This window comes from Labeo rohita, chromosome 8 (genome assembly GCF_022985175.1).
Source record: "Labeo rohita strain BAU-BD-2019 chromosome 8, IGBB_LRoh.1.0, whole genome shotgun sequence".
Classification (NCBI taxonomy): Eukaryota; Metazoa; Chordata; class Actinopteri; order Cypriniformes; family Cyprinidae; genus Labeo; species Labeo rohita.
Genome location: NC_066876.1, coordinates 29518788 through 29530280, shown reverse-complemented (window position 1 = coordinate 29530280; position 11493 = coordinate 29518788). Strand labels below are relative to the sequence as shown.

Here is an 11493-nt window from a genome sequence, read left to right as displayed (position 1 = left end):
CAGTGACATTCTTACATTTTTATCTATTTGAAGCCAATATCCACCTTATATTTCAATGCAGAAGTAAGCTAGTTTCTTTACAAGGCTTCCAATTAAGTAGCTGCAATAGGTAAACAACTAGATGAATAGCAAAGTGCAGTAGATGGATTGCATGACAAACCAGTGTCTCTAATTATGACAATATTAAAATAATGTGACAAGAAATACCAGTTGGTAATATCAAGCAGCATAATGAGCATTTTGAGCAGCTTGTTCAAAAACGGCTGCATGTTATACATTAAAGATAAGCTGGATACTTAGTCACTTTGCGTGTTTTGATCATTTGCTATCTAATTGGTTATGCACATGCTATTTACACTTGGCCACGTAAATGTGTCTCGGTAGAATGGCTATAAATACAAGTTTCCCACGCTATTTGCAAATATAACAGAGTTCACTTCCGTGATGATGCTAATGCCGGGCAGCAAAATTCTGTTAAACGCCCTCTTCAGCCCATATGGCAGTAAATGTTTTGCGTTTTTTAGTTTCTCCATCTATGTGTTACATCCACGTGTCCCAAACTTCTGTATACTGATGCTGTTTTGTTTGGGAGGAGTGAAGTTTACATATGCAGCCTGAACAAGCAGATGCATTTACACTTGGCCGAGTTGCGTCTTTGTATGCATTTCACCTCCTGAGGGAGTCTGAGTGATCAAATTACTATATGTCTCAGATGGGTCTTTGAGGGCATTTACACTTGGTCTTTACTACTTAACTATATAATCAGGTGGGAAACCTCCCTAATATAGGTTTACATCAGTTTTTTGTGTATGTCCAAAGGGCGGGGAATATACAGAGGACAGGGAGGGCAAGTGCCTTTCAAACAATAATCTGCGCGGGAAAGAGAGGACAAGAGACATGGGGGATGGGTCTGAGAGTCTTTTATCTCAAGTTTCCCACATCCTGCCGCTGAGTTTAAAACCGGCCACCCAATTTGAAAGAATGCCTGGTATGCGCCTCATTTCCATAGCGACCGGCATTGTTCTCTATTTAAATAAAGCCTGCTGCCCGCCAATGGGAGAGAAAAAACTTTGCGCGCTAATTTGAGATTAATGAGGTAATGCAGTGCATGCGGTCTTCATATACTTTGTAGACCCACTTCACATGACTTAAACAAAAACAAAAGAGCTGTCCAGTGGGATGATGATGCATTTTTATGTACAGAGAAGGAAAACGTGGGTTGCATAGCACTGCAGAACTTTGTTACATGTATTGTTGTGTCTTCAGCTATAACTGTGTGAAAAGATTGTTTTCCTTGAATGCAAAATACAAGGAAAACTTTAAAGTTGCACAGTGACTATTACACTGTTACTGTACTAAAGGTAATTTCTATCATCTATTTATCTATACATAATTTATATATATATATATATACTACCAGGTAAAAGATTTTGGACAGTGAGATTTTTGGTCACATGGTCCTTCAGAAATCATTCTAATATGCTGATTTGCTGCTCAAGAAACATTTATTATTATTATTAATATTTAAACAGTTGAGCACACTTTTTCCTGGATTATTTGATGAATGTAACATTATACACGATTCAAAAGCTTGGAGTCAGTATATATATTTTTTCTTTTTGGGGGGAAAAAAATGATATAAATTAATACTTTCATTTAGCAAGGATGCTTTAAATTGCTCAGAAGTGATGATAAAGACATTTACAGTGTTACAAAAGATTTCTATTTCAGAGAAATGCTGCTCCTCTGAACACTGTCAACTGTTTTTAACATAATAATAATAATAATAAAATGTTTTTGAGCAGCAAATCAGAATATTAGAATGATTTCTGAGGAATCATGATTGGAGTAATGATGCTAAATTACATTTTAAAATATATATTTAAATAGAAAGCAGTTATTTTAAATAGTAAAAACATTTCAAAATGTTACTGGTTTTGCTGCACTTTGGATCAAATCCAAGCTTGGTGAGCAGAAGAGACTTCTTTAAAAAAAAAAAAAAAAAAAAAAAAAAAAAAAAAAAAAAAAACTTACTGTTCAAAAACTTTTGACGGGTAGTGTACATGCTTAATCGTCATGCGTTATTTCAGTCCGTTTACGAGATTGTATGGATGAAGCATGCATCTATTTTTGTTCATACTTCTCTGAATTAATACTCGGAATCTGCAACGGGGCTTTTGTTATATACACTCAGCCATGTGTATCATACTCCCTGTCTGCCCCACGCCGGCTCAACGCCCTCAAAAAAAAAAGCCTCGACTGTTTGGCGCGTTTTGATTCCCGCCACGTCTACGTTTTCCTTTATTTTCATATTTGATTGACCTTTTTCTGCAGAGGCAGCCGTATTACTCATTGGCTGATTCGTGTTTGTGGGCGGCGCCTCTGTTGACGTCTACGCAGTTCCCCTCCCTTTTACTACTGGTATATAACGGCTCTTGCCCCTCCCTCACGATTTAGAAAGCCGGGTGTTTGTGTCTGTCGCGCACCTCAGACAATAATATTTATCTTCGACATATATTAATCGTCTGTTTATTTAATTTCGTGTTCTAAACTGGAATACCCTTCCGCGATCGTTAAAAGTTCGTCTTGAGAATCAAAACCCATCGAGCCTCGATGAGAAGGGATTTCTACAGGCTTCTAGACCGGATCCCTCAAGTAGACCTTCCCTGCGTCCAGCTCTACACGACGGATTTCGACCTCAACATTGGAATAACCCTCAAGAACAACTCGCATTTCGGATTATAAAATGCTTCTGTCGAAATTCAACACATTTGCTCACATTTCCACCGTGGACATGCCGGCGAAAATCCAGCTTCAAGGTTAGAGGACGGTTGTTCTCGTGATCGCGTGTCTTGCTGTGTGTGTGTGTGTGTGTGTGTGTGTGTGTGTGTGTGTGTGTGTGATCTTGGGCTTGTTCACGTCAGCAGACTGAGTGTTGGGAATAGCGCGTCAGATTTCCAATTATTATATAATTTGATGTCTTCTATCAATTCTTATGAATCTATCGCCTGTTTTATCGACAGTTAAGGAGAAAGAGCCGTTCGAGAAACTGTATCAGGTCGGCTCCGTGCTGGGAAGCGGCGGTTTCGGGACAGTGTATGCGGGTTTGAGGATCGCCGATGGCGCGCCGGTAGGTTCCTGAATGGATGATTTTTGTTTACGTAAGCGTGAATGTTTAAAACGTGTGTGTATAACGTCTATGCAAATAATGAATTTATAATAACACTTCACTGTTTAATAATGCGTTTATATTTATGATTTCCAGGTTGCCATCAAACACGTTGCAAGAGAACGTGTGACTGAATGGGGAGAGCTGGTGAGTATTTAAATTCAAATGGATTATATAAATATTTGTGTTTAAAATATCGTATATGGCAGCGTCACTAAAACGAACGCGTCCTCCGTTTTCCAGCCCAATGGCGTTCGCGTCCCTATGGAGATCGTCCTGTTGAAGAAGGTCGGCACTGGATTCCGTGGCGTTATCAAGATGCTGGACTGGTTCGATCGACCGGACAGCTTCATTATCGTCATGGAAAGACCGGAGACCGTCAAAGACTTGTTTGATTTCATCACGGAGAAGGGCGCGTTACCGGAGGAGCTCGCCAGGAACTTTTTCCGCCAGGTTCTGGAAGCGGTGCGTCATTGCCACAACAACGGCGTCGTTCACCGTGACATCAAGGACGAGAATATTCTCATCGACCTACGAACCGGCGATCTGAAGCTCATCGACTTCGGATCGGGGGCATTACTGAAAGACACCGTTTACACCGATTTCGACGGTAAGAGCCATTTGCATGACCTTCAAGCTGGGGTTCCCACGGTCACGAAAAACGTGGCGGGATCGGGGAAAACGAAAATACGTGGTTGTCTGGCCTCATGGAAAATTGTCTTGAATATAAATGTTTATTTTTAAACAAATCTGTAAATATTAGTTTGGCTTTGTGAGTGGATAAGTATATAAACAAACCAAAATTGTAGGCTAGATGTATTTTTAAATGCATTTGAACATTGGAATTAGATGGTTGTAAGGTTTAGAAATCCTGTCAAGCTCTTGAAGGGTGTGTATTTATATTTCAAGGTGGTGTTTTTACGTTTTAAAACGAGTGAGTGAAGCAAACATACCTGGCATTAATCGGTTGATAAATGTGTATTATGACCCCCTTTCATCGTTGACTACCCATGTCAAGCTTAATAAATCGCTCGGCGTGATGATTTGTTTATTTTTTTTGTAATGTTCCTTTAGGGAAAAAGCATTTCGCTTGGTTGTAGATTTGGCGCCCCCGCCGGTGGGAACCGGAATTATTACAACTCAAAGTTTGTAAACACAAGTCACATGGCAACCAGTTTCTCTACATGCGTGCTCCCGCCCTCACGCTCCCAAGCACATGACTCTGCACATTAATGTTGCGCCACGACAATAATGCTCAAACACGACGCACCTTTTTCCTGCCGCACCTTTTACTACAGTGTTTGATGTAGGCAGGAAGGACAATAAAATGCAGTTTAATTGCGTTTTTGTCTTTCGGTGTTGCATGAGTTTAAATGCATTTTTTTTTGTTTTTTGTTCTCTCTTCAGGTACACGTGTTTACAGTCCACCGGAATGGATCAAATTTCATCGCTACCATGGTAGATCGGCAACCGTGTGGTCTCTGGGCATCCTGCTGTACGACATGGTGTGTGGGGACATCCCATTCGAGCAGGACGAAGAGATCGTGCGCGGACAGGTGCTGTTCAGACGGAGAATCTCCACAGGTGAGACTCGCAGATCACACAACGCCACCTTCTAGGAGGTTTATGACTTTATTGCAGGGCTATAATCACACATCCTTTTGTTTTACAGAGTGCCAGCAGCTTATCAAGTGGTGCCTGGCCCTCCGCCCCGCAGATCGCCCGTCTTTTTGAGGACATCATCAACCACCCTTGGATGCAGAGCACGGCGCCCCCTACGGACAACACTGAGATCAGACTGCACAGCATCAGCCACGAGCATCAGCCAGTGTGCAAATGACTGTATCTGAATGCATTCGTAGAGACTTTTCCATTACAACCCAGGGGACCTGCGGACTGAGCAGTGCAAAAAAAAAAACAACAACAACAACACATGTTTTTCTTTTGTTTTGAGCATTGCTGCTAGGTGGGAGTTCTAGGCTAGGCGAAAAAAGGGAGAGGTCCACCTTTTAGTGAGATCTGTTATCTCTCGTCTCCTGCCCCCCCTGTGGCTCAGGGTCCCGTCAGTCTGGCTCGTAGTAACCAAATGACTGTCAACACTGCTGTCGGGCATGGGTAGAGAAGCCCATCTCAGCCAGTGTAGGGAGGAGCTCGGGGATGCCCGATGCTGCGGTCTGTGATGAGGGCCGATCTGCTATGACCGTCTATGGTGCACCGTCAGGGCTGTTCCTTTAGGAAGCAGATCAGCCGAGCTTAATAATTTTAGTGCCTTCTGTGCAAGATCAAGGGTTTTTGTTTTTGTTTGTTTTTTTGGAAATACTTGAATTGAGTAATAGCCACTGTAACACTCTACTCCTTAACCAGATGTCTTTTTTTACCTTCTTGCTTCCACTTTACCTGCCCCTGGCAGGTAACTGTCGGTCTTACTCTAATAAGTCAGAGAGAGTAACCAAATCGACCTCACAAACCTCTGCAGAATGAAAAGTCTTACCTCACTCTTTCAAACCGCTGTTTCTTTTTTCCTCTTCCTTTGTACTGAGTAACCCTCAACAACTACCACTTATTGTCACAGATGCACAAAGCAATGCAACTACGACGTAAAAGACTACATTTTCTGCATATTATTTTTGTTTATATTGTAAATAGCGCGGTCAGATGACTCAATTCCATGACGAGACTTATGTGTACATGATATTTATTGGAGTGTCTTAAAAAAAACACACGAGATGGACGTGGAAGTATTTATTTATTTATTTATAGAGAAGCAATTTTCTGCAAAGTTTTTCTCATTCCACCACCGAAGGGCCCACAAATTATTTAAATGTATTTTTACCATATTTAAAGCCTTTTTTGAGAACGATATGTGTACATATGTTGTAAATAATCCTCGAAAGCACTTGTGTTTCTCGATGCATGGAGTACTGCTGATGGTAAACCATACCAGTCTGAAGTCGTGTTTGTCACCTAATTTATACTGTCTGCTGTGCATATGTTGGAGGAAGTGACCTCATTGAATGTTTGAGGAACGAGTGATTTTACAAGGTTTCTTTTTCACCTTTAGTAGGCATGATTGCAACTCAGATTTTGTTTTTCTGATTTAGCAATGTAAATTATGTTTAGAAAGCTATTTTTTTACACAGTTGTCAATAAATATTTTTTTAACATTCATTCTGGTTTCACGGGTTTGCTTTGCTTTCGGTTCACTACAGCAATATCAGTTGGTGGTCTTCTAAACTCTTAAACAGACAATCAGCAGATGTCATTTGAGAAGTAGAGATGGACAGATTGCAACGGCATTAGCTGTAAATCTATTTAACCAACTTTAATAACGCTCTTATCGTTTTATATTGATAGTGTATCTTTAATCTGAGGTGATTAGGACCACAGGGGTTCTTCTTAATGCTGGACTCCTGAACCGGATAGCTGACAGCTCATACTTTATCTGTGTTTTTATAGATGGCGGCAGGTAAACCTTAAATGGCATTACAAAGATGCCTTTTCTGAGAAGTTCAATGACTCGTAAAGCCTGATGGTGAACACCCACTTGCTCGGCAGCCTCGGTTCCAGCGGTATTTTTTCCATAAGCATTTCAAAGAAATGTAAAACCTCTGTGCCATGAACCAAAACAACCAGCTCTGACATGAATCACTATATCATAAACTTAATTATTATGTAAAGTGTCTTAAAAAACAAACATTTCACATAAAAGACGTTTACATATAGTCCACGAGAGAAAATAATAGTTGAATATATAAAAATTGACCCATTCAAAAGTTTACATACACTTGATTCTTAATACTGTGTTGTTACCTGAATGATCCACAGCTGTTTTTTTGTTTAGTGATAGTTGTTCATGAGTCCCTTGTTTGTCCTGAACAGTTAAACTGCCCGCTGTTCTTCAGAAAAATCCGTCAGGCCCCAAAAATGCTTTTGTTTTTTAGCATTTTTGTATATTTGAACCTCTTCCAACGATGACTGTATGATTTTGAGATCCATTTTTTCACACTGAGGACAACTGAGGGACTCATATACAACTATTACAGAAGGTTCAAACGCTCACTGATGCTCCAGAAGGAAAAATGATGCATTAAGAGCCGGGGGTGAAAACTTTTGAATAGAATAAAGATGTGTAAATGTTTTCTTATTTTGCCTAAATATCATAATTTTTTTCATTTAGTACTGCCCTTCAGAAGATTACATGTTTCCCAGAAGACAAAATAAGTTATATTTACCCTGATCTTCAAATTCTCTTAATGCATCGTGTTTCTTTCTGAAGCATCAGTGAGCATTTGAACCTTCTGTAATAGTTGCATATGAGTCCCTCGGTTGTCCTCTATGAAAGGTTGGATCTCAAAATCATACAGTCATTGCTGGAAAGGTTTCAGATACACAAAAATGCTGAAAAACCAAAGAATTTGTGGGACCTAAAGGATTTTTCTGAAGAACAGCGGGCAGTTTAACTGTTTTGGATAAACAAGGGATTCATGAACAACTATCACTAAACAAAAAAACACAGGTGTGGATCATTCAGGCAACACAGTACTAAGAATCAAGTGTATGTAAACTTTTGAACTTTGCCATTTTTATAAATTAAATTTTTATTTTCTCCTGTGGACTATATGTAAACGTCTTTTATGTGAAATATTTTATTCAGGTCAGTAATAAATAAAAAATAACATGCATTTTGTATGATCCCTCTTACCTTGGTAAAATAATTAATATTTTGCAGATCCTGCGAGGTGTATGTAAACTTTTGACCTCAACTGTATATATAAACATACATTATATTAAATAACATATAGACTCCATTACATCAATATTAGACATGTGTAGCGTTTTAGTTCACGTTTATAGCTTTAAAGTCATTTATATGCTTGTATACTCCTAAAAGCTGATAAACGGTTTAAATATTTACAGTCTTCTAGGAAAACAAGCCAAAAATACTGATGACCTATCTCACCCTCAGGGGCGTATACAAATATTTACCCAATAAAATGCTCTCTCTAACCACCTGATTCCGTTTATCAACAGCAAATAGCAAAAAATCATGGTTCACGTAAACTAAAGCCTATTGGCTATTTAAAAAAAAGTCCAATCCCACAATCCCATTATATGCCACCCTCAATAGAAAATATGTCAAGACAGAAAACTGTGCATGTCAGTTTGAACACTCAGGTAGGTCTGTCTTGAAATATTTATATGTAATCATTAAAAAACAATCTATGAAGGAAATTGTATCTCTGGAAACAAATGTTGCAAGCCATAAAGGTTAAACAGACCTATAACCTCAAATTCTCTGCCCGTGAGCAGTTTCATATTGTGTCCAGGATGTTTAAGGTAAATCTCGCCAGCAAAATATGGCTGATTTGTTCATTTCTCCTCTTATGCACTGTGCAACCCAGGACAGCATGGCCCCCAGCATGGGGCGTCCTGACCTGATCCTTTCGTGGGCCTGTAACTGCTGCCCTCCCTATGAGGACGTACACACAGCACAAGCAGGGAACGTTCTTGTTAAGCCTTTCATTAATCCTCTCACAAAAACCTCTGCGGTGTTTGCACTGCAGTTCTAAATGAGTTACAATGCACGCGTATGACCCGAGACGCACCTGATCAGTCGGCATCTGTGTCTGTATGCAACTAAGCCTGACATGGGCTGATTTAAAAGGGAAACAACACCTGATTCATTCACACATCCGGGCTTGAGCTTTGACAAATGACCAGCCAAAGTATCCACATTGGTGGAAAACAAGCTATTATTCGATATGTTTTAGCAATGTACATGCTTAAAATGAACGTTCTTCAATAGTTGTTCAACGAACATTAGGTTCAACCATCTTCTGCAGCTCTCAAATCTTATTCAAATCCATAATCACATTCAAAAATCATGTGCCAACAGCAGGTTTCACGTCATTGACTTGGTCTGTTCCTAACAAAAAGATACGACTTCAGAAGGCAAGATTATATTTTTGTAGGCTAACCTAGTAGTTCACATCACAATGGTTCCTTCAACAAAAACCCAATTGAGTTTTTTCACGTCATCAGTCGGCCATATTGGTAAACAATGCCACTGAACCGAACAGAATTTTTTAGCATATTTTACTGATTTTTGCAGCTGAAAATTGTCAATTATTATCATTTTTTGGGCTGTACTAATCGGTCGGACCAGGAGAAACATTTGGAGTACTATACACTGGCAAAAGTTATAACAAATCAAGGAGAAGAGTGCAAAAACGGCGTGAGAAACAAAAGACGCTTGTAGTTGCCCAAACTGAACCAGGATTTCCATGGCAAAAATCTTTACAACATTCATGTTTGTTTTTATAATTCCCAGTCAGGTAGGTAAAATATTAGGCTAATATCTTAATTAATACTGCTTGCGTGTATCTTTACCACCTATTAACTTTAGTTTGTCAACCCTTTCCTGCTTACTAAGTCCTTCTCTATATGATTTAGCAGCTTCCACACGTTTCTTTCCGTGGTTCAGACAGCATAAATTAGCAGAACAACATATTCAGTAGTTTACATGTTTTGTTTATCATGATAAACTTCACAAATGAACATTTTTTTTACATTTTGAAGCCCATATACTATCACCGGAAGTAAAAAGCGAAACATAGGTTATAAACCACACTTTCATTAAGTTTCTCACAACTCATTTTCCTCTAATCTTTGTTAGCAATGGCTTTTTCAAGACAATTAAATGCTTTAAAATATCAAAAAGGGGTATTACTGCATGTATTTTATGTCGGAGAGTAAAATTTGTGTCTTGAGCTTGTGTTCAACACAGGTGTTATTTCAGGCATTTAACCAAAAAAACCCATTGATTGCAGGACGATGGAAGAAGAAGCGCTAAAATGGTAACTCGTTTCTGTGTTTTGGCCTACAAAAATAATCTCTACTACCTTCTATGACACACAAGTCATGTGAACCACTTTTAATTTCTCACACACAAGTACCATCCCCCTTTACTTAACATACACATAAATTGTAAGAATATGACTAATTCTAATGAATAAACAACCTATCCACCTTTTTCTTTAACACGGAAGTATGGGTGAGACTTCTGGTTCATTAGCCCCTATAGGAAAATAACGAGAAGAATAACAACGTTTATTAAACAGTAAAACTGTTTGTACTACAAACCAGTGTTCTCATAATTAAGATAATACATTAAAATACTATGGAAAGGCACACCAATTTGCAAGCAGCAAAACAAGCTGTTTTGTACAGCTACAAATAGCTGGATGCGGATGAGACCGAAAGCCGTCCTCACAAAATAGACACCATCACAAAATTTGTAATGGTTTTACTTCCTTTTAATGGGACTTGTATTGGTTTTAATGGAAACTGTAAAGGACCCCGTTGGCCGTTACTGGTAATTGGTCACCTTCTGTTGGTGGCTTGTTAAAACCAATAAATCCTAATGGAATTACACACTACAGTAAACCTTTTAATGGTTTTAATGGTTAAAAGTTAATGGTTTGTAATGTTTGTAAAGGCATTTGTAGTGGAAACCATTAGAATTTTCTGTGATGGTTCTATTGTTTTTTTCAGCAGGGGCGGACCCATAAAATTTACAAATGGCCACACCCACTATTACAGGAAGAAATAGGGGGATAAGGTAAGGCTATTAAATATCATTCCAAACAGCTTTCACGCACATATTTCAAAATAAAAGTCTCGCATCAGAAAAAAAGGATTGGCAACGACGGCACGTTCTGGTCAGTTACCCGGATGCGTGGCCATTGTGGCAATACTCAGATGTAAACAGCGACATGGATTGCACGGTTTATTGTACTACTAAAGACGTTGTTCTACTAATTTATGATGTCCAAACCACGGGGAAAGCTGCTAAATCATAGGACTTAGTAAATAGGGAAGAGCGTTATATTTTGACAAACTAAAGTTAATACAGGGCTCAACACTAAGCAGCGATAGTGTTTCCTTGATTACTGCTGTACACAAAGCTGCGCTATGTTTATTAGCACTCCTTTATAATGCATTATACAGATGCTAAATGAAACGAAAACAATATTATTTTACATTTACATTAACATTAATCATTATTTAGGAGTTTCTTCCAGTATTTTGTGCATCGTGAACAGTGAGATTGATCTGCCTGCTGCAGTTTTTTCTCCTCTTTACGTTCATCTTCAGTGTCTCTGGCCTCTGTAAGCAGACTTTTACAGACTAAATATATTAATAACGTAATATTTCCACACAAATGACATTTTGGAATGTGAATGCACAAGATGACCTTTTATTTCTTATCCCGACATAGTGAATTACTTTAGTTTTTCGCCAAGCCCATGCACGAGTTCCAT

The 11493-nt window shown here is 38.8% G+C and overlaps 2 protein-coding genes across 3 annotated transcripts in view; both read left to right on the top strand.

Annotated features, from left to right (window-relative positions):
* The first annotated feature begins 2441 nt into the window (after positions 1-2441).
* On the top strand, positions 2442-6337 carry pim1 (Pim-1 proto-oncogene, serine/threonine kinase). Its single transcript, XM_051117296.1, is given in 7 exon segments — positions 2442-2819; positions 3024-3130; positions 3266-3316; positions 3413-3779; positions 4577-4753; positions 4842-4897; positions 4899-6337. Coding segments are annotated over 7 exon segments (942 nt in total). The 5' UTR covers positions 2442-2746; the 3' UTR covers positions 5010-6337.
* Positions 6338-8319: 1982 nt separating this feature from the next.
* tbc1d22b (TBC1 domain family, member 22B) overlaps positions 8320-11493 on the top strand; it is a 98183-nt gene continuing 95009 nt past the window's right edge. The window contains exons 1-2 of one of the 2 annotated variants that reach the window (XM_051116491.1): positions 8320-8344; positions 10724-10790. The gene's annotated coding sequence lies outside the window, so the exon portion shown is untranslated. Of the gene's footprint in view, positions 8345-10723; positions 10791-11493 lie in introns of those variants that run through there. The other variant, XM_051116493.1, reaches the window with a different exon arrangement.